At 31.9% G+C, this 25,209-nt stretch overlaps 1 protein-coding gene across 1 annotated transcript; it reads right to left on the reverse strand.

Moving 5' to 3' along the window:
- Positions 1-646: 646 nt before the first annotated feature.
- On the reverse strand, positions 647-17,066 carry LOC134683694 (DGAT1/2-independent enzyme synthesizing storage lipids-like). Its single transcript, XM_063543009.1, has 9 exons — positions 17,030-17,066; positions 13,246-13,593; positions 10,686-10,853; positions 9,892-9,990; positions 8,865-8,959; positions 6,506-6,569; positions 6,216-6,291; positions 5,683-5,746; positions 647-4,459 (listed from the first exon to the last, which is right to left on the reverse strand). The coding sequence occupies exons 2-9, from the start codon at positions 13,526-13,528 to the stop codon at positions 4,346-4,348; spliced, it is 963 nt and encodes a 320-aa protein (XP_063399079.1). The 5' UTR covers positions 13,529-13,593; positions 17,030-17,066; the 3' UTR covers positions 647-4,345.
- Between the last annotated feature and the right edge of the window lie 8,143 nt (positions 17,067-25,209).

Raw genomic sequence — 25,209 nt, forward strand, 5'->3', positions numbered from 1 at the left:
TTTCCTACGAGTACAAAAACGAGCAGAATAGTAGGTTTTCAAAATTAGTATCATTTGACTAACCAATGTTTTAAAATATCAATCCATGGACCTCAACTTATATTTGTCAAACAAAAATTCCTTCATTTTTATGATATTATCTTCTTTCTTATATTAAGTTGTTGTTAAAATGAGTGTGGTTAAAATATCAATAGATATTTTGTGTCCTAAAAAGGGAATGTGCATTCTTTACCACTTTAATGAAACATTTCCCCTTACTACTGCCAATATAAATTATGTATGCAGGATGTATAATATGTCCTCCGGGAAGTATGCCATATTATATCTGGACACACAAGCAGTCTACACTTAAGAAAAAGCTACTCCTGCAGTTAACATGATCAGTTTAAAACCAATGCTGCAGGGGATCCTTGTTTTGAGTGGTTTGGGAATAACTGATACAAAAACAAATGGATTTACTAGAAGATAGATAGCTCAATTTAACAGGAAGATTAATATACAAGTTGTGATGTTTGGCTGAAAAACTTGTTTCATTCCAATCTGTTCGTTTCCAACGTAAATGTACTTTGATGATTTTCCCTTACTACTCCCAACTATAATTGAGTTTTTCAATAAACCTTGAGGGTTATTGTATTTGTTATTTTGGTCATAAATTGAATATAAACATGCATTTTCAAAATATTTATTCAAAACAAAACTGAAAATGTGAAATAACCTTGACTTGTTCATGAGATCAAGAGTCACTTAAAATATATAATATGAATTTGAACATACTATTCCATTTTATTATAACAATGTTTTCTCAATAGCAAAGTTTCTATAAAATAGCTTTTTGAACATACTGTTCCATCTTATCATAACAATGTGTTCTCATTAGCAAAGTTTCTATAAATTGCTTAACTTTTCAGAACATCTACATTAGAAAGCTTGGCTTATACCTTGGAAAAAATTATCTTTTTAAATATCTTTTTGTTGTTATTGCACTTTGAAAAAATGCTTCAAAATGCTAGCAAGACATGTTTGTTTCAGTCTTACCGAAATTGTATATAAAAGATAGTTCAAATTATTTTATAATGTTTTTTTGCCGTCTGGTGCCAAGTGGTGGCAAAGCCTAAAAAAGTCTTCATAATTAAAGTCATCAGAAGCGATTACAAATATTTTCTTTATTCAACAACTGTAATTTTAAGCGTATCAAGACTTTCATAGTATATAACATTTGTATCTGATTAAATCATTAACAATAATAATAAATCAATTGCTAATTATAAAAAAATAACTACAACAACTGTAAGACCTGAACAAGGGTAAAAATAAGCATCTCAATTAGTGCAAGTGGTGTTACTAGAATACCTTTATAAAATAGATCTCTGTTTTTGTTGCACTTTCTCCTTGTCCCTCCATACACTCCTGTTCCTACCACCCATTTTGACCATCCATACTTATTTCAATTTCATTTCAGTTGATTCAATAGTTTATTGAAACTGTCATGATAAAAGAGACAGAAGACACAAAAACGACAATCAAAGTGGAGAAAGATTGACTTTATCATAGAAAACAAAGGCACTAAGAGCCTAAATACCTCATTGGATATTATGTGCATATTCAACAATAGCCAACTTATTGTAGACTAAAATATAATGTATGACTTAAATCTCATTTTTTTATAATGAACAAATAAAAGGTTCACTCTAATATTATTTAAGGTGGTACCCAACACTTACACTAAAATTAATTTGGCTCTTTCATTTTCATAAAATTTTGACAAAGTATTTACTTTGACCCTTTAACAAAAATATAAAAATTTCAAAAATTTTGAACCAACCATTTTCTCAGAAAAATTACACTGGTTATATTGCAGTTTGACAAACACCAATTTTGATCACTGAGAAGCTTAATATTACCTTTACAACACAACGTTATTAAAACGTTTAGCAGACTTTACAGAGTTATCTTCCTGTAGTGTTAGGTACCACCTTAAGCTCTGAAAAGGTTAAAAATCAGACAGTCTAATCATTTATTTTTTAAAGTTGGTAAAAATTATCATTCACAGGCAATAAATCTTATTAGGAATGGACTGACAATTACGTTTTTTGTCAAATTGTAGATTGAGCCCTCAAAAAGAGGCATTTGATCAGATTTTTTTCTTTTCTATAATGGTTTTCAAAACAAAATGCAATACTTGCATTTTTCACTTATGTTCTTTTTTTAGCCTTGAAGGCTATGTTGGTTGGATTGTGGGATCAATCATACATATTTTTCAAACTAAACCCCTTGATTGATTATAAGTATGCTTTTATACTTTGGGCTTGTAGTTTCAGAAGAGTATTTTTTGGTAATTGTTAACAGACAACAAAGATGATAAGTGATGATTAAAGCTCACTGTCTAATCTAGGCCAGGTGCTTAAAAAACCCAACAAGGAATAGACAAAAAAAGTCCACATTACATAACATAGACAAATTAAGACTAAGCAATTTGAACTGACCAAAGACCAGGGAAGATCTCTGGTGCTACAATAAGGTAGGCAGATCCTGCTCCACAAGATACATATAAATTGCATTCTAAACTTAATCTCATATGAAACTTATGCATGTAGATAATTATGTACATGTATCATAGTAGACTTAATAAAAACAAAAAGTAAAATATATTCATATGCCATGATTTAAAGCAAATAAGCAAAATATCAAAATTACACAAAATTACACAAAATAACTAATGTCATAATAAATATCAATACTGGTAAATAAAAACAACCAGATTGTTCCCATAATAAACTATCAACAGCATTTCTTAAAGATTAGAAAAAAAAACACATTTACAATAGTGTGAACAAATAAATATATAAATAAGCACTAATTTTAGGTAACAAAAATTTATAAATTTGAATGAAAGACTTACATCAGTAGTACGAAAGACTAGTTTTTTTACATCAAATTTATCACTTCTAGGGCCCAATGTAAATAAATGTCTGTTTGTCACAAGTGATTTTCAAAAATCCTGTCTATTTATTACACAAAATGATTAGCATCACATCAAACAGGTTCATATCATCATATTTGAAAACCTTGTTTGCTGTAAATCACATAATCTCTTGTACAATCAAATTTAAAAAAACAAACTTAACATGGTCAAGATTGTCTAATTATAGGAATAAACATGATCTCATTTCTCTCTAACAAACTGTAAAGAATTCATCAAAACACTAATCAAATCATGATTATTACTTCTCACTGTGTATTATATCCACCTCTAAATAAATAACTTGTGTGTTCTGTGTAGCATCTACACATACACTAATCAAATCATGATTATTACTTCTCACTGTGTATTATATCCACCTCTAAATAAATAACTTGTGTGTTCTGTGTAGCATCTACACATACACTAATCAAATCATGATTATTACTTCTCACTGTGTATTATATCCACCTCTAAATAAATAACTTGTGTGTTCTGTGTAGCATCTACACATACACTAATCAAATCATGATTATTACTTCTCACTGTGTATTATATCCACCTCTAAATAAATAACTTGTGTGTTCTGTGTAGCATCTACACATACACTAATCAAATCATGATTATTTCTTCTCACTGTGTATTATATCCACCTCTAAATAAATAACTTGTGTGTTCTGTGTAGCATCTACACATAAGATCTTAGCTTTGCATTAATCCATTATTTCTTGTTTATACAAACCCTTACACCTCTGATTTAATGTAACCTTGAAATCATGCCACTTAATTTTTTCCTTGTTTTTACTTCATTTTTTTTGTATTTGAAAAGTCTAACCCCTCATATTAACTCCTTTCTTAAAATGGTCATATTTATTTACATGATTTTTTTCAATCAACCGAAGTTATTGCTTCTTCTACCATAATTATGAAGCCTGAGTAATATCTTAATACATTGTATTTATTTAACAGTGAACAAGGAACTGTGGATTTCATTTAGTTTGTTTGCTAAGTGACAGTGAAATCAGTATTAACAGTATTTGAGTTTACTACATATTTTATAAGTGAAAAATATTCGAATTACAAAATCTTTAAAAAAAATAAAAGGATAAAAAACTTGTTTGATCAATTTGGTTCTTTGTTTAATAATATATCTCTATTTAATTTCATTGTAATTTTTCAATAAATAATTGTAATACCTGATGAGAAAACATGTTTTCAGTGCTTTCAACACATACATAATTATTAATATTTTACTTGTTTGTCTTTTAAAGCATCAAACCACATTAAATAAAAGATCATCAAATACAGCACCATGTATCTACAAATGCTACAGTTGAACAAAGATCATGTAAACCCTGAGTATAAAACAAAAAAACAGTTGTTCCTTTAACTTTGTTTCGGTTTGGAAAATTCAAAGCCTAACCTATCAACCAGAGCTTTAAGTATATTCCCTGGTATTCTTTGATGAGTATGTATCAGCTGCTGGACAGACTCCTTAACCTGTAATATAAAATGTCAATGTTAGTGACCAGAAAAATAGCAAATAAAACTTTAGTAGGTGGAATGAAACTGAACAGTAAATATTGTTCAGGCAACAGAAAGGTCTATTTACTGAATCCATTTGCATCCAGGAACTATTGAAAAGACTTCATATTGTTCTTACTGCTTTGCACACAGAAATTAGTATGAAACTTTTATAAAAATATAGCTAAATTAAAAAGTCTAAAAGATCAAGGTGGAGATAGCATATATATCTTACAAAATATAATAGTTGACCTATTTCTTGTAGTATTCAATCGATGATCACTGATCCAAGAAATGGGGTCATAGTCTAATGAATATTACCAGACAGAAAGTTACTTCTAACTATCATTTCTGTAAGCAAGCAAATACAGACCTTATCATGAAAAACTAAATATTCACAAATAAAACATAACAAATGAAGCCATGGTCATATTAAACCTGGCTGATGTGCATATATACCTTACAATCATTCCATACACCACATATTGTTGACTTATAACCAAAAACACTTACACTCATGTGTTGATCACTGATCTCATGATTAAGGTCAGATTAATCTTCCTTACTTTATGTTTACCTTGCAGTAATTCTATATACCAAATGCACTTGTCAATTACTCTTAACTACTGAAATCAAAGTTCTAAAAGCACTTAAGGGTAAAGATTGAAGCCATTTACCATTGGAAATTAAAATTAAACATGGCATTGGTTTAAGTATTGGAAGGCAACTTCATATATCCTCATTTGCCTATAATTGAAGTTGGTTTAATAACTACAATATGGATAAGGGAAGATAATTCCACCTTACATATTCCTTTAACAGTGACACCTATTTAGTGTTTAAAAAGATTGAATTCATGAACCATTCTATTCATTTTGTAACTTAAATATCTGTGTATATTTTTTAGTGATAAATGTTCCTAGATAGGACAAAATGAATGTACAGAGGGAGACTTCAGAATATAAGTCATGTGAAGCATCCAAAAGTTGTAGATAATGGTTTAAAAAATACACTTTTTATAAAGGTTCTTCAACTATTGCAAAATAAAGTAGTTTCTGCATTTCACTTCTATAAATTAATCATCTAAAAATACACACAATTAAAAGCTTTGAACTACATCTTTGTCCAGGTATAGTGGACAAAATGTTGAAAAAGAGAAGATTAAATGAGGATAGAGTAGACTTTTGTGTAGTATCTACCTGTTTTGCTAACTCATCAGGATTCATGTTTTCTTTTGGATAGATAGGATCTCCAATAAATGTTCTACAATAACAAACAAACAACAAGAAATTAACAAAATTCTGAACATAATTTATCATAACTGAGGGAAATCATTAATCTTTTATCTTAATGTTTTAACCATTAACTCATTGATTGTTATAAAATTCAATGACAAATTAGTGTGAAAGCTTTAATTACACGATTTGATTGTTTCCTTTTTTTTTTGGTTTAAAAATGTTAATCAATAAAAAAAATAACTGGTAAGTAATCTGTAATATTTAAGGCAAGCTTTTAGCCCTCCAGAGTCTATCACACATCTGCAATCAACACAAAATTCTTGAGACATAAAAAATCAAATATGAAGTTAGAAAAATACTGACAAGGTTCCTCATATGGGAAAATATTGCAGAGTTGGACTAGTTTCTGATACATCAAATATCTTTTGTTTTTATTTTGAATATCAATCAGTGTTGGTGTAAGTGAATATTTCACAAATTGAAGGTGTGCTTACTTCATTTTTACAGGAAATATTCCATAAATAGGGACTATTGGTAATCTAGTTTTCTCATATAATCTTCTCAGCCAACCTGGAAATAAACAATAGGATTCATGAGAAAAATAATTTATCTTAATATTAGTATCATAACATTGAAATTTAATTAAAAATGAGTTATGAAAATGTTTTTTTCTCTAATTCTGTGGCAGTTTAACCCTTTCTGGACCCTTTGTTAAAAAAATAAAACAGACCACCATCCAGGAAATAAATAAAATAAGCTGTATGTCTTAAACAGATATACTTACTTCTTCCAATTCTTGGCGTTCTGAAAGACTCACGTAAATTCTGAGTAAATACTGGATATATTGGCTGAAAATGTAGTACATTGATATAATAACAACATAATCTGATTGCAATAATTCATATGATCAGAAATGTTTTCATTCTTCTGTGAGTATCAGACAATACATAACCAGACTTATTTTAGATGACATGTGTTATATTTCTAAGGTTTTCCAACTATGTAGAATTAGAATTTGTATCTAAAATTGGTCATATGATAATGAAATTCACTTCTAACGTCATTCACAATTTAAAAAACAACTTCTGTATATGCCTTAGTGTAAGAATGTAGAATCTGTTAGATATAAATCACAACCTCAAACAACATATTGGATGTTCATATCCAATACATCACTGAACAATGCTTCCATGATAAAGACATCTACAGAGCTCCAGATAAGCTGCATAATTGCGTGATCACGCAGTACAAATAATAGAAAACCCAATGCAATTGTCCATTGCATGGTTCTATAACCCAATTAATTCAAAGGAAAACCCAATTATATTCCAAAACCATGAGTTCTCAACCCTTTTGTTGGCTACCGTTTGCGTTATTTACCCTTATCTGTTTTCACTTGTTGCGTAAATCTATTTTTATTATATTTATAATTGGAAATGTCCTTTCTTTCTAAAAATAGTTCCCTGCATCAAGTAGCTGAAATGGGTCCCTGTTGGAATTTTCCCTTGCTCAAAAGGTACATGTGTTGTTGAAATCATTTCCATCTTCTCTGTGTTTATCCAATTAGCATGTGTCATGTTGTCATATTTTTTTCGAATTGCTCGAGATTTATCATAACATACATTAAATTAAAACGAAAGTGAATGTCGGATAAATATATTGATTAGAAACATGTTTTCAGCTTCTTTTGAATAACAGTGAGGGAAAGATATGATGATAACAACACCATGAACACTCAGCCAGTGTTTGCGTACCTTAACAAGAGCATTGCTAATAAACACGGGACTTCGTCTAAAACTAAATCAGTTGCTGTTAGAAAATGTGAAAGGCCAAATGATATCAAATATGAAATGATATGTAATTGGAAACCAAAAGTTCTAATAAGGGATAACTTAACCCGGCTTATGTAAATTGAATAAAACAAAAACATTCAAGTATAATTAGAGTTTATATACTATTTTTTTTTTCGTTTTACGGTTAATGAGTGAATACACACACAGACATTCCTCTCAGAATTTTCATATAAAGGTATATAAGAGAAAAAAAGATCTGAGACGAGTGCCTTGGAATACATATGTCCGTTATTTACAGTTTACACAAGTTGTGAGAAAATGCAACTGGCAGAAGGTTTGAAACGGGACACAAATTAAACCTACAATTGCTCGTCAGTGAATGAAGAAAATAAAACAGCTATAGCACATATTATTCAAAGAAAGAAACATATTTAAAATGGAAAAACATCCGGTGTGATTATGCCTAAATATTCAATAGTGTGTTGATGAAAAAACCCAATACATTAAGGAGCTTGGTGGTGAAAAACCCAATCTGATATTAACTTGAGGGGTGAATTGAAATTGATAATGCAATTAAAAATCTGTATCACCCAATTAAATAAGAAAATGGTGGGTAAAAACCCCAATTTGTGAATTCTTATCTGGAGCTCTGCATCTATCTACAAACTTTGTAGCTTTCCTTGGGGAAAAGAAGACATTGCGGTATGATTGTTCCACTTGATGTTTTAATTTTGGATAAAATTAAGTAAATTTTAGATGTGATTCTCATTACAGAAAAAAACATATTTCATAGATACATTCAAAAGAGCCCCCTACAAGTAAACAACCAAAGCTCCCTTATACCAGGTTGGACGTGTTAGATAGAAAATGAAGCTTTTCAAAAGTTTACAAAACTTTATAAAACACTAATTATTTGAATGTGGAATAATTTTGAATTCTTGAAAATTGACATGGTTCCAGTTTCTTTCACTGATATTTAGGTGTGATCTAACTAACCCCCGCAGTCAAGCATGCATGTCTAAACCTCCATAATTGGTTTGTTTTCATTACACAATTTTTTTATCAATTTTCCAGGTTTTAATTAATTCCTTGTGTGAATATAACAAAACTAATTAATAAAACAGCAAAATCTATGTACTTTTATCAATTTCTTAGTAATTTAGCACTGGAGTGGCAATAAAAGGAATTTCGAGTTCTGAAACACAAATGATTTGCAACATATTAAAGCACTGCTGTGTAAACCTAGTATGTTCAAAAGACCATCTTTCCCCAAAAATATGTGATGTACCTGAAAATTACAATTATAATGCTAATTGCCATTCAATAATACAGAGACTGATTCAATCTTACCACATTAGCTTGGATAGCTACTTTAGCAAATCCATTACGATTACCCCACATTACTGGATAATATTCATCTCCGAATAAGGCTTCTCTTACACCACCTGAAAAATAGAAACAAAACAGAATAATTACCATTCTAATATTCAAGTTCCTTTAATTTGGCTTTAAAGAGGTTTTAGCTAGCCAAGTTCATTTACACCTATTATCATAATAAATAATTTAAACTACATCGCTACACACATATAATAACAATCTGTCATCCACATAATGAAATGTAAGTATCATATACCTTTTACTATAGTTTTGACATGAACTTTCTCAATAAACAACAAGATTCTGTTGTGAACTCCCATCGTATTAGTGATACACATCATCTTTAAAGAATTGGATAAAATATTGATACATGAAATGGTATACATGAACAAAATGGTCATTTGGAAAATATTGGAATGGCTCACATTGTTTTTGATTTTAATTGTTAATAATGGACTGAACAATCTTTCCAAACACAATGTATAGTTGACCTATTGCTTACAGTATCTGAGAAATTGACCCTGAAAACTTAATTTTGACCTTTGAACCATGCAGCTGAGGTCTAGCTGTCTAGGTCAGATGAACCCTGCAAAATGAACATGTGCACTTAGAGCATTCCTGTCATACACCAAATACCAATACAGTGGCGGATCCAGGGTTTTTGGGGTTTTTTTGGAGGGGGGGGTTTGAACCCCCCTTTTTTTGGACGATCAATGCATTTGAATGGGAACATATAGTTTGAACCCCCACTTAACTCTTAAACAAAAAAGCCCAAAAACCCTTTTTAAAATGTCTGGATCTCACCCTGCTGTATAGTTTACCTATCCCTTACAGGATCGGAGAAACTGACTTGTCCATAAAAACTTAACATTGATCAATAAACCATGAAAGAGTTAAAAGTAAGTTCTATCCCAGACCACTACCTAAAATGTGCTCAACTTTCAGAACATTTACAAAGGCTTGTACAGTATTAAGATCTATAAACACCCTTGTTACATACCTGGAGCAATTCCTAAAAGATGTCCTCCCTTCAGAACATTAACACAACTCTGTATAGTCCCTGGTGTAACTCTCATTACTTCCATCAACAGTCTCCAACCTAAACCAAATTCAACAAAAGATACAACATTATGTCATCCTGAAAATCTATACAATACGAAATCTCTTCTTTTAGCATTTAAAAATATGATACAATGTAGTAGGTTTCAACAAATTAAGATACATATTATTTGCACATAAAAATTTAGTGCATTTTCCACCTTATATTCAAAGTATATACATGTAAGAGGAGATGATAAGGTGTCTGCACAATGCTAGGCAGTGTTGTGTTAAAAGTTATAAATAAGTTATGAATAATAAGTTATGAATTAGATCTACTCTAACATTGTTAGGTTGATTTTTTAGGCACTATATACATGTATAAATGCCAAAATGGTGATCGCCAGGGGAAACCCACTGTATATCCAATATTTATGTGTGTACAATGTATGAACTATAGAAGGCTCTAAAGTGTTATGTGGATGCTAAAAAGTTATGAGTTTGGCTAAGATATAAACATATGTGCTGCAGAATGAATACAAGTAAACTACAGTAGAGTGTGCAATATATCATGTTTATGGAAAAGCTTTCTGTTTGTTGTACATTGTATATGTTGGCAAAATTATGTCATATCAACATTTTCTCCTCCTTATATTTTCCACTGGACAGTAGTTCCTAAACAATCAATTTATATTTGTACTAATGCATTTCATAATATATAATCAAAAACATTATACAAACACATTTGACTCATACCTGGAATGTGAAATAAGAAGTTATCCCCAACAGCTCGTATATGTCTATTTTTTTCCAACATACACCTAGCTATAATGTAGTAGAAATCTATTGGTATGGTACCATGGTAATATATTAAGAGTGCTGGTCCTTCTTTTGGAATCTTGTCCAGGCCTTCAATTTCATAACCTATATTCAACAAAAGAAAATTGTATGTTATATTCTAAATTATAAACCAGATGCTCCGCAGGGCGTAGCTTTATACGACCGCAGAGGTTGAACCCTGAACGGTTGGGGCAAGTATGGACACAACATTCAAGCTGGATTCCGTTCTAAATTTGGATTGTGATTAAATAGTTGACACAGCATAGGTTTCTGACACAGAATGAATGTATTCAAATGAACTTAAAATTTTTGTTTTCTCTTAGAGCAATTCACTATGCTGTTGAATATTAATCCTCTCAAAAAAATGTTTGAAGAAATTTTCTTTTTATTTATGAAATTTCAAATGATAAAAATTGAACCCAATTTTTTAATCACATCCCCCATTCCCTTTATATTCCAAAACTAATTTCAATTAATATATTCTAATGGAGTTTGCAACAATTACTACTCATTTAAATACATCATAAAATATTAAGATGTAAAAAAACTGCTTGTTATCACTGAATGGTAAAGATTATTTAAATTTATCAGTTGGTAGTAAAAAGTGAATATACATTGTATATTGTATATAACAAAGATTTAAGTTGATTCTGGACAAAGAAAGATAACTCCAATTAAAAAAAAATCTTGCAGATATTTCTTGCTTACTATACTGGACAAAGAAAGATAACTCTTAATTAAAAAAAAATTTGCTATTTCACAATATTGTGAAATTAGATATTTCTTGCCATTGCACAATACTGTGCAATTGAAAAGACTTGCTATTGCACAATACTTAATATAATAATTTTAGATCCTGATTTGGACCAACTTGAAAACTGAGCCCATAATCAAAAATCTAAGTACATGTTTAGATTCAGCATATCAAAGAGGCCCAAGAATTTAATTTTTGTTAAAATCAAACTTAGTTTAATTTTGGACCCTTTGCACTTTAATTTAGACCAATTTTAAAACTGGACCAAAAATTAAGAATCTACATACACAGTTAGATTTGGCATATCAAAGAACCCCAATTATTCAATTTTTGATGAAATCAAACAATGTTTAATTTTGGACCTCGATTTGGGCCAACTTGAAAACTGGGCCAATAATCAAAAATCTAAGTACATTTTTAGATTCAGCATATCAAAGAACCCCAAGATTTCAATTTTTGTTAAAATCAAACTAAGTTTAATTTTGGACCCTTTGGACCTTAATGTAGACCAATTTAAAAACTGGACCAAAAATTAAGAATCTACATACACAGTTAGATTGGCATATTAAATAACCCCAATTATTCAATTTTGATGAAATCAAACAAAGTTTAATTTTGGACCCTTTGGGCCCCTTTTTCCTTAACTGTTGGGACCAAAACTCCCAAAATCAATACCAACCTTCCTTTTATAGTCATAAACCTTGTGTTTAAATTTCATAGATTTCTATTTACTTATACTAACGCTATGGTGCGAAAACCAAGAAAAATGCTTATTTTGGTCCCTTTTTGGCCCCTAATTCCTAAACTGTTGGGACCGAAACTCCCAAAATCAATACCAACCTTCCTTTTGTGGTCATAAACCTTGTGTCAAAATTTCATAGATTTCTATTAACTTAAACTAAAGTTATAGTGCGAAAACCAAGAAAATGCTTATTTGGGCCCTTTTTGGCCCCTAATTCCTAAAATGTTGGGACCAAAACTCCCAAAACCAATACCAGCCTTCTTTTTATGGTCATAAACCTTGTGTTAAAATTACATAGATTTCTATTCACTTTTACTTAAGTTAGAGTGCGAAAACTAAAAGTATTCGGACGACGACGACGACGACGACGACAGACGACAGACGACGACGACGACGACGCCAACGTGATAGCAATATACGACGAAAATTTTTTCAAAATTTGCGGTCGTATAAAAATATATGAATTTTCAAATTACAGAAAACCCACTTTAACTCTTCCATATCTATGTATCTTAAGCCTGTAATCTAACATCATGTCTGATGTAAGTCCACTCTTTATTTATTGTTTTAGAGTTGTTCTTTTTATAAGTTTTAGTAATCTATAAGACATGTAAGACCTGTCAACTCTGATGGTAAAAATTAATATGCCCCATTCAATCAGTAATGTTTATATCCATATGAAATATATTGCAAAACAATTTAGCTGATAAGATATCAAAATCAAAAATATCTAAATGGACATGTCATAGAAATAAGAAGATATGGTATGAGTGCCAATGAGACAACTCTCCATCCAAATCACAAGGTGTAAGTAAAACCATATTAATGGCATTATAGGTCAAAGCAAAACCTACAGTCTATTAAATCTATATATATATGAAATGAGCACCACTTATATGTATGAGCCACACCTACAAACAACCACCGCTGAACAGGCTCCTTACATGCATGCCCATTAAAAACATATAAAATATACATACCATGCCAAATTCTTGCCTGACCATCCCAAAAGGCTGACACCGTCTTTCTTGCTCCATCCCAAAAGTCTTGACTATAAGCTTCCCGCAGACGATGTCGATAGTTATGGACATGTAGAAACAAAGCCATTCCATAGAAAAACAATAGAATGACCAATGGCAACAGGAAGGATATGACAATTGGGTACAGTACCCATAATACCCATTTCCAGTAGTTGATGTCAAGGTTGTCAATAGATTCCCAAACATACATGTATGTTAGGTATGGTATGGTTCCATTCAACATTGTGTGGCCAACTGAACACCAAGACAGATAAACCAATCTTCCTTCATCAGTGTATTACAGGTACCCTAAAAGAAGAAAACAAAATCAACTGTACACCAAGACAGATAAACCAATCTTCCTTCATCAGTGTATTACAGGTACCCTAAAAGAAGAAAACAAAATCAACTGTACACCAAGACAGATAAACCAATCTTCCTTCATCAGGGTATTACAGGTACCCTAAAAGAAGAAAACAAAATCAACTGTACACCAAGACAGATAAACCAATCTTCCTTCATCAGGGTATTACAGGTACCCTAAAAGAAGAATACAAAATCAACTGTACACCAAGACAGATAAACCAATCTTCCTTCATCAGGGTATTACAGGTACCCTAAAAGAAGAATACAAAATCAACTGTACACCAAGACAGATAAACCAATCTTCCTTCATCAGGGTATTACAGGTACCCTAAAAGAAGAATACAAAATCAACTGTACACCAAGACAGATAAACCAATCTTCCTTCATCAGGGTATTACAGGTACCCTAAAAGAAGAATACAAAATCAACTGTACACTATACAATGAACACACAAGGCAAATGGAAAAAGTCACACATTTGATAAATGAAGGAAAAGTGGTCATAAATCTTGTAGGAAATAATAAATTAGAGAATGGGAATGCAGACAAGAGACAAAGTTTTCGAGTCACAACTGGAGATTTGGAAATTTTCAGCTGGAGTTGGTCTTTTTTAATTTGCTGCTGGGGTATTTGGTGATAACAGAGACGTTTAATACATTCAATATTTTTAATGTTTTAATATGTAACCAGGATTTGTTATTTTCTATTGATTTATGAGTTTCGAACAGTGGTATACTTCTGTTACCTCTATTTAACAGCATCAAGTTAAAGTTGTTTTTTATACAACTTAATCCATTGTCAGAAGGTCACCTTTAATTATCCAGGCGTGTGTCTTAAACTTGCTAGTTGATCACCAGGTAATTGCCAATAATCTTTTATTGCTGTATATACAGTCTAATCCAAAACACCTTCATTGATTACTTGACGCTAATTACCTACTTGCCTTTTGACACAAAAAACAATATCAGGCATGACAGGAAATGGTGACTTCCATTTTCCTTGGAGTTTAATGATATCAATTTCGAGTGTCTCAGACTTTATCTATTATTTGTAAAAACAAGGATATATGATCAAGCAAAACAGACTTTAAATGATCAACTGAACGTTTCATCTAAGTGTTATTTATAAAAATATAGTGTCAATAATGTATGTTTACAGACTTATCTAACTAAACATATGAATTTTAGAGTGTATTTAACTCGCCTTAGATTGTCATCTCATAATTTGTTTGTTGAAGTAGGCCATAATCATGAAGTAAATAGGTTAGATAGAAAGTGTACTCTTTGTACTTTGAATATCACTGAAGATTAATTCCATTTTGTTTTACAATGTGAATGTTATAGAGACTTAAGGAGACAGTTTATTTAACCTTATTATTATAGACGTCCATCGTCGTTCAAATTAGTGCAACTTCTCAGCACTGAAAATGTAAAAGATTTGCGTAATTTGTGCAAATTCTTGTTTAATGCACTTAATCATAGGACCAAACTGTTATTGGTCAATACTTGATATTTATTTGCTTCTCTGATGTATTATGTCATGTTGTGTTATAGAAATGTTTTTGTATTTATTGCACTGATAAGCATAATGTGCTTAAAGTAATAAAGAATTGAACTATGTCAGTATAAATTTTGTAAACAAAAATGTCTACTGAAATTTTTCTAGGTTGACAATTTCAAAAAGCAGAATATTTCAAATTTGAACAGGAGGGACAAAGGTCTGAAAAGCAGATTTTGACTCCTGCCAGAACTATCACATGTATGGGAATGGGAAGAACACAGTCAAAGGCCACCAATAGGTCTTCAACACATTGAGAAAATCCTGCTCCCTGAGCACAGGGCCAGTTATCATAGATGTTTTGGGGTGGAAATATATGCCAGTTGACTGGTATGCGTTATACATTGTTTTAATATGTGCCCATGAGCTATTAACACAATGAACAAGGCATACTAGTCACATGGCTTATATTTGAATTATAGTTATCCCGTACCAATGTAAACTCGTACCAACGTCAACTCGTACCACTTTACAAAAACTCGTACCAATGCAAACTCGTACCACTGCTTACTCATACCAACTTATTTAAATGCATTTAAATGGTGTTTAATGATGTATGGAATTTACTTTCACTCAATACCTCTCAAGTCTGTAAAATGTATATAATTTGAATGTACAATGACCAATTTGCAGCTAATGTTCCCTGTCTATTGGATAGAAAATACCGTGGCAGATTTGCTTTGTTGTCTCCTTTGACTTTTTTAAACTTTTACCGATTATTATTGAATTTAATTTTTAGCAGTTAATCAAAATAATCAAAATGATTTCCAAAATGAAATTCTTACTTTTGATAAATAACAAGTTACAATAAAATGTAACCGTTTCCTGTTCCCGAATTTTCCCGCCAAAAATCACATGGCTTTAACAATTGTAAACATAGCATTCATGGACTACAGCATTCATTAATTTAATTTGGATAATTTGGATATAGATATTCAACTTAAGGTACAGTTAAAGTAATGTTTTTTTCTTTCTTCTGGATTATAACTACTTTGAAAGATCAGCTTAAAAAATAAAGCTTTTTAGAAAAACATTCGTATTTTTGTCTATAAAACTCAGTATAAAATTCAAGTAATTCAACATTAATTTTTTTAAGTTTACAACAAAATAGCATAAAATATTCGTAATTTTTAATATATTTTTGATGGTACGAGTTTGCAGTGGTACAAGTTAACTTTTTTGGTACGAGTTAACATGGGACGAGTTTCCGTTGGTACGAGTTAACTTGCTTCCCTTATATTTCCGCCCCATAACATCTATGATATGACCCCCCTAAAGAGGCCCCTATAGTTATCTACATGTATACACCTTATTGCTATTTGTCTGCCATTGCTGGATATCACACAGGTTCCTGTATAATTTTGAGGTCATAAAACAAAATATCTGATATCTGATAAACAATGGAAAAGTTATTGTCATGTGACGCCAAAGTTCAAGCGACCGGGTCAGCCAGGCATAGTGATACGGTGTATTGTTATCCCAGGTGGTTAAGTGGTTTCAAGCATAAGATAATCATATTTATGGGAAACAGTGGGGGAAAGTATTGTAATTGGCAGTTAAACACTAACTTCATTATATTTCTGAATTATATTCAAAAGTCAAAGTGAGAAGGTACCAAGTGAAAATGTACATGTATGAGGAACAGCACGAGATTTTTATTCTCAGTAAAAATAGCTACCAGGATGTAAATTATCCATACAATAGACACGATGATACTGTAGATAACAGTTAAAAAACAGATTCATTAATTCTGAAATTAAGTATCATAATGTTTTTAAATCATAAATTAAATGTTATTTTTAATTTTCGTGATTCCAAGTTACCGCAAAGCCATCCGGATGTTGTCAGGACAGAATAATTTCAGACGCTAAACGGGTAAAAATCCGGAAACAAATAGGTTCAATTTTGTCAAAATAAGCTAAGAAACATCGATGATGAATTATTCACTTGCAGGTGAATAATTCGACCTCATTGAATTCGTATTCATATGAATTTAAGCCCTTAGCTTAAGATTGATAACACGTGATTTATGCGTGTTCGGTTTTTATAAGAAAAGAATGTCAACATTTAATGTGAAACCGTTGAAACTGAGCCACAGGCACTTGTTTCTGTCAATATGGGGTTTACTATCCATACAAGTACAAACAAACTTTTTTTTTGTACTTGTATGGATAGTAAACCCCATATTGACAGAAACAAGTGCCTGTGAACTGAGCCGGTAAATCACAGTGGCGGATCCAGAAATTTCCGTAAGTGGGGGCCCACTGGCTGCCTAAGAGGGGGGCCGATTTCGTCACCCTTCAGTAATTCCCTATATAAGCAACCACATTTTTTTCTCAAAGGGGGGGCTGAACCCCCCCCCCCCCTAAATCCGCCTCTGGATCATTAATTTTGATTGACTGGTTCCGGAATCCACACACAAAAAATCATTCTTATACAAGTAAAATAGAGAATTAACTTAATTTTTAACCTATAACAAGAAAATGATAGACATAGGAAAATCAATTTGTACGAGGACCATGTCTATTTATGTTTATGTTTATGTTTATGTTTATATCGTGTTTTGACGCAGGTAACCGTCGGTAGTTTTCCACGGTCATCTCGCTGGATATTTGATAAGATGGTGTCAAGACTGAAAAACACAAAGTATCTTTTCTAGTATATGGACTTTTTACTCGGCCGGTTATTTAAAACATATTATAAGTTGGATATGTGTTAAAATTAGTATGTTATAAATCAAAATATGAGAATTTGAGTCAAATTGGTGGCTATGGTTTTGACACCTAGTGCCTCTTGTCGAGCTTTTGTTAAAAAAAAAATTTCTATCACTCTTGCTTCCAACTTGAAGTTTCCTTCTCTAATTTTCCGATATTACATTTTCTGTGTCAAAGTCGCTTTTACTTTTTTCGTGAGATTTACATTCACCATTTACTTTTACCAAATGCTGAAATGGTTTCTCTCACAAACTGTCCGACTGGACTGGTCAGTAGTGAACAAAATGTAAAATTTGCAATAATTTCCGCCCTGTGAAGTTGAATAGACAATCCATGTGAAATAGTGCAGCCACGCGTATTTGAAGCATCTTTTAAACCCGCATTTTTCTCGTATGAAAAAGAAAGGAACTAGGTGGATTCCAGTTTTCATTTAGACTGCTAAACAATTGAGCATTATGCACTGTTGTGGAAATAAAGTTTGCAAGATCCTTAAATTAGATTCAGCAGCAGTCTTTGTAGTTGTAGAATTAAAAAAAAAAATCTTATGGATATTATAGGTGAAAAAGTATTGTTCTTTAAATCAAATCTAAATTCTTCAGTTAAAAAAAACCGATGGTTTGATTATAAAACCTAAAAAGTAATACGATATAGAGATAACAGCCTTTGATTGTCTTAGATAAATTCTTTGATTCTCTAGTTATTTATTTCCTCCCAGGTCAATTTAGTTATGGCATGTGTGTATTAATCGGATTGTACGTAAGTCACTTTATCAAATGCACACTGGGTATTCAATTTAGTATAGTTAAAACAAGAAATAACTGATACTTAACGCATCTTTAACATCAAGTGTTTGTATGCTTTCTGCTTACACAAAAAAATATTTTCAAGCTGGACCCCTCCCTTCTTAATACCTCCTTAAATCCGCTAGTGTACTGTTATACGTAATTATTTTCAAAGTTTGCAAAAGTGGTTGTTTTCAGGGAAAGACCCTGATAAACACTAAATTTCGTTCATTATTTTGTACATAAATCAAAACAATTAGTTTCTTCGTTTGAATTGTGATTCTTCGTTACATTTGTTGTTTTTATAGTGATATTAAGATGATAACACAATATTGACTGCTGTACCCCTATTTTTGACATTTTTACTCTTTGAGTATGTTTGTTTTGTTCATACATCGTTGACAATGTAATGGAATTTGATGCGACTGTCATACAAGTGAGAGGTTTAGCTAGCTATAAAACCAGGTTCAATCCACCATTTTCTACATTAGAAAATGCCTGTACCAAGTCAGGAATATGACAGTTGTTATCCATTCGTTTGATGTGTTTGGACTTTTGATTTTGCCTTTTGATTTTTGATTTTCCTTTTTGAATTTTCCTCGGAGTTCAGTATTTTTGTGTTTTTACTTTTAACATTTATCATTCCTGCTGGGTTTTTTTTTGGCTTTCTATGCAATATGGGTTTCGTTCATTGCTAAAAGCCGTAAGTTGATGTATGTTTTTTAAGTTTCTATGTCAGAGTTCTCCGGTGGAGAGTTGTCTCCGATGATTCGACAATTTTCAAAAATTAATTGTCTGTCTGTTAATTGTTTTATTGTTTGCTTGACACCAAGAAGGTACGGAACCACTATTCATAAAGTCATAAAGATTAATCAAGAAAGTAGTTAATATTCTAAAGAAAATACTTTCTACGCATAGCTGTAACTTTGAACAAATAGGTAATTTAGGTATCAAATGAAAGCTCCAACTCTTGGTCTCACTTTAGAACCCTTGAAGAAAGTTTGTCATGAATAATAATTAAAAATATATGAAATTATGATTGAGGCATATTTGCCCTGTTGCTCTCATCAGAAGTACATGTTGTGTCCTACACAACTTTCGGGAACCTGTTCGGTCTAATGTCACGGTGCAACTAAAGTTATAGTGAATTTTACAGCGCAATATAATCCGAATAAGGTATAGTTTTCTATGAAATTACTACTTATGTATTTGAATTTGAGACAAAATAGTTATTAATGTTTAAAATTGCATGATTTAACATAGAAAGCAACGATGCTGCGCATCAGTAGTTTAATCACAGGAAACACATTTGAAGCAAATACGTGTCTGCGTTACTGTGAAATTAATTCTTTCTTCACTCAGAAAATACAACAAAAAAGGAAGTTTTAAGTTAACCAGATATGTGCAATATTTGTACGAGGTGATTTTCTGACACATTGACTTTAAAAAAACATGTCATATTTGCCACTGGACGTTGAACAGAAAGTAATCAAATTAATCCGCTATCTTTAAAACAAAGCAAAACTGGATGTAATCAGATTCATCAGAGAAAAACAAAACAGTCATTTGACAGTACATTCGGAAAAGTAAGAGCTACGTTAACTAAAATGTAAGAATAAGACAGCAACCCAATTACAAAAATAACAGAAAGACATCAAGAAGGAGTTATCGCACCGCGGATAAACTATCACGTTGTGATTGGTTTAAAGACGTCACGTGTTGACCCCCTATGAGACCGTAGTAGGTTAGTAACTTTGCTATCAGATTTGTATATGCGGATCATGCCGGCCTAGTGTAGATGACATTGAAACATAGTTTTATAACTCTTTGTAATTATATTTCTTAATCCTTTTGACCGTCAGTCCTGTTCATATCTAAAAGAATTTTTATCAGTTTGTAGGAGTTATGCAATCTCCCATACAGACAAAATATTTTACTGATGATACGGCTAAGATCCTGAAAACAGTTTTATGTGGACAAACCAAAGTAAGAAATTAACACCTCAAAGGAACATAAATATAACCTTACAAATATAAAATACTTGCAGTTTCTCAGATACCATTTCGCAAATTAAAATCACATCATGCAGAAAATGGTAATGTATTCAAATAAAAGGTATTAAAAAAATCATCGAATTGAATGTAAGCAAGCTAGTATATACACGAAGCAAGCACTGATTTTAAATAGTGTCACCGCAATGACTGTCTTGAAGATTAAAGCTAAAAATTAAATTAAACACTGCTTTTTTTAGTGTTTGGTAAGGTTGTCACTGTGCACCACAGTTCAACATAGAAACCAGAGAACTCTCAATGTCAGAAAACACTGTAAAATAGCCAAATATACTATCCACACCGATCTGTGTCCGCACTTGTATATTAGTCCAGCGGATATCAGAATAATTGATCACTTTATGGTAAAAGCATGAAACTTGGCATAGTGAAAGATTAAGGGGTATAGACAAAATTCAGATATGGAGCCACGAAAAAAAATCCAATATGGCCGCCAAATTCAAGATGGCCGACATTAGTATAACATAATTCACTTGATGAAGTCTTCCAATTTCAATGTGTTCAGAAGATGTCACAAACTTATGGAAATACAATTAAGATATGTCAATTATTATTTTTTTTAAACCTTATAATACAGAAATCATCAAAATGGCGTCCAAATTCAAAATGGTGCATCAAAATGTCTAAGTTTGACAGTATTCGTATGTATACACCATCATTGTGTGATAGAAAGTTACCAAATCCGCGAAACTGATCATTTGATTTCGACAAAGGCCTACAATGTATCATTAATGCCTGGGTGCATAGATAATATTTTCAAAATGGCGGCAATATTCAAAATGGCGCCGTTTAACATGTACAAATTTGACGTTTGTTTTTAAATATGGTATACAAATGATTAAATAAATATAATGGATAATTTATTTCAATACAAGCACGTATATACAAACATATTATTATTTAATGTAACAGGTGACATTAACTATGAAATAAAAATGGCCGATACAGTTCAAAATCGCGTCTTCGACGAGTTCTTATTTTTCACAGTTTCAGGTAATGACCTTAGAAAATTTCAAAATTTTCCTGAAATGAAAAAAACCCAACATATGAAGTATTGAATCAGTACAGAGAGTATTTTTTTTTTAGAAATGAGATAAGAAATAAAAAAAAAAATCTCACAAGTAACTATTTAACATAACAACAGATTAAAATTATAATTAAAATATGAAACAAATGCAGGGAAATCAAAAGAAAGCACAGTCACGTTCAGTTTCTCTTTCACAGTCCGGTAAGCAGTTGCATAATGCTGTGCATTTTAATGCTGCTTTCAAGAATTTACATGCTCATATACATCCTTTCTTACATCCACAGTGGATGAACTCTTGGCATGACATTGAAGCTTCAGCAAGCACAGACCAGAATGGTACCCAAGTACCATCAAGTTTTTGCCAACCAAATAAATCTGGTGATGGCATACTTGAATTTGCAACTAAACAATTGCGCCAAATAACACTACCTTGGTAAGCTGCACGTTTCGTATGTTCAATGAAGAAGTGCATCTCGTGATGGAGGAATATTGTCAATTGTTCTTGTCTTCTGCGTGAATAACTGTTTTCTAAACTCATTCACCATATTAGCTGTACTAGACCGATCATACAAAAGCACACTATATCGTTCTATTACTTCTAACACTTTTAAAATTTCCACTTCATTTGGATTTTCAATTACCTGCAGAAATGCTTCTGACAACTCCTCATATACGAACCATGTATCCCAAGCTGATTTCGTACCTTTCCCAGAAAAACCTGAGACTATGTCACAACCGGTAAATGAATGGAACAGTGGAAAGACTTTCAATTTCAATGGTCCTAGAGCAAGGCACAATCCATGGAATATCTGGTTCGATGAATATTAGTACAGCTGGTGGAAGATTTGAATAACTCTCTGGTAAAAGAGACACTCTCTTTGACTGACATTTCAACATAGGTTCAGATTGGTCAATTGTTTGAAGAATGCCTTGAATATCCTCTGAAATATGTTGGAGTAAAGATATACCTGTACCATGGAATGAATCTTTTAACGAGATACTGCTATGTGATCAATGTTTTCTACAGCAGATGAAGTAAATACATTTTGTAGTGGATTGGTAGGGCAAACAATACCTTCTTTGACATAACGACGACAAGCATCCTTGGCCATGGAAGTAGAAATTTCTAACACTCGGTCGTAGGAGACAGACAGTCCAAGATTGAGGAAAGTATCTACTAGATCACGTTTGCTAGTATTACATGGATCATGATTCCCAAATAAGCACAAACTGGAGGTTCATGATCTTTCATGTGACGGTTGGATAGTTTCTTTGTACAACTATACATCATAAGATGTGCTATTGTTAATGTCGACTGAGAATATGAACGATCCTGAATGTTGGGTCCAAATTGAATCATACTGACCAAAGTAAGCAATGCCTGGGGTACATAAGCTTCCTGATATTCCTTTGGGAAGGTTCCTTTAAATTCTGAATTTGATGCGAAAATATCTTTACGAACAAACGTAGCTGCTTTTGATATGTTGACAAACTCATTATCAAAGTCTTCTAAGCAGACTCTCTTCAATGCAGGACCAATGTCATCTTTGAAAGCAAGAATGTTTTCAAGACCTTGTTTGTAAGCATCTAAGTTAGGGAAATTACAATTCTGTTTTTTAGTCGTGTACTATTAACTCGAGATGAAACATCTGCACCTAGACATGTTATTCTTTCCATATTAAGTTTACATAGATCTGACAATCTGAAAATGCAATACTATGGATTTGACTTTCCTTCTTAGATTTGACATTATCATTTTTTATTTCAATTTGAGATGTACGATTATATAAGGAAACAAAACATTTAGAATGGTACTTTGCTTCCTTTGCAATCAGATCACCAGCACTTAACTTTGCAAGTAACAACGTGTCATTTAATTTTACTGCTCATTCTCTCACATGTGTATCCTGTCCAAACGTTGAGGACTCATGAAGGGGTCCTTGGCCATTTTCATTACAGAAAAAGCACACAGACGGGTTACTGGTGGACTGAACGGAAAAGCTATGTCTAGTTTTCTTTTAGATGTGGTTTCTTTATCATCTATTCTCTCATGTGAGGTTGGTTTTTCTGCTCTATCCAACTTTGTCCTGTTCAGTTTCAAGTTGCAAGATTTGTGCCAATATGCCTTTTGGTCAATGAAATACTGTGCTATTCCAGATCCCTCATCTAAATATAAGTTTTCAATGCACACATTAATGCCTTCAGGCATCAATCGTAATTCATGAAACTTCTAAATATTGTCAGCTAAAGATTGATAACCAGCACCATCATTGAGACGTTTAGAATCAAATGGGCATATACGTTTTTCATCTATTATTTCTTGGCATAGGATGCAATTTGCCCAATCAATATTATTTAACTTAGTTGGTTTGTCATATTCTACACTTGATACCCTGAACGTCTTTTCAGTAGCCATGTTGTAAGAAATATGATCGTAAATTAGTTTATATATTCCTTGTATATAACTTCTGTATGCCAGACACGGGTTTCGTCTACAAATGACGTATCAGTGACGCTTGAATCGAAAAAGTTAAAAAGACAAACAATCTAATATTTGACGACCTGAAATCCTGAAAGTTTTGCAAAGCACAAATATTTGTTGATTATTAATAGCTTTCTAGATATACACGATATAGTTTCTGATAATAAGACATTTGACGGCCATTTTGAATTTGTCGGCCATAAAGCAATTATTTTTGATTGTTCCATATTTAGAAAAGATTAATTAGCATCATAACTAGCAATACGCAATTTTTTTTGCTTTTATTTTCAAATGATCAATTATACCATTTTTTTTGTGACTCTGCCTCATGACTGTTGGTTGCCATTTTGAATTTGTCGGCCATTATGGAATTATTTTGATTGTTACATATTCTGTAAAGATTAATAAGCACCATAAATAGCAATATGCAAAGTGTTGTGTTTTTATTTTCAATGATAAATTATACCATATTTTTGGACTCTGCCTCATGACTGTTGGTGGCCATTTTGAAATTGGCGGCCATTTTTGAATTATTTTTTTATTGTTCCATATTCAGAAAAGATTAATAATCATCATAATTAGCAATATGCAAAGTTTTGTGCTTTAATTTTCAAATGTAAAATTAAACTATATTTTTGGACTCTGCTTCATGACTGTTGGCGGCAATTTTGAAATTGGCGGCCATTGTGGAATTTTTTTGATGGCTCCATATCCAAAAATGTTTATAAGCATCATAACTAACACTGTGCAAAGTTTCATGCTTTTACCATAAAGTGATCAATTGTCCCAAAATATTGGACTTAGCTGCTGGACTATATCTCGAATAAAAGATATTGGCAATGAGAAAACCTAAATTAATTCCCAGCAGGCACAAAACGTTGTATCAACGTTGATCCAAAGTCAGTCTTCAACGTTGTTACAACGTTGAA

The sequence above is a fragment of the Mytilus trossulus genome, chromosome 1 (genome assembly GCF_036588685.1).
Source record: "Mytilus trossulus isolate FHL-02 chromosome 1, PNRI_Mtr1.1.1.hap1, whole genome shotgun sequence".
Taxonomy (NCBI): domain Eukaryota; kingdom Metazoa; phylum Mollusca; class Bivalvia; order Mytilida; family Mytilidae; genus Mytilus; species Mytilus trossulus.

What these genes read in the sequence shown, in the direction of transcription:
- LOC134683694 (XM_063543009.1), bottom strand. Translation starts at nt 13,528, where the DNA reads ATGTTGAATGGAACCATACCATACCTAACATACATGTATGTTTGGGAA. An exon ending in TAGCTATCCAAGCTAATGTG is followed by an intron (nt 6,570 to 8,864) that starts GTAAGATTGAAT and finishes CTACATTTTCAG; the next exon opens with CCAATATATCCAGTATTTAC. An exon ending in ATATTTCCTGTAAAAATGAA is followed by an intron (nt 5,747 to 6,215) that starts GTAAGCACACCT and finishes TTGTTATTGTAG; the next exon opens with AACATTTATTGGAGATCCTA.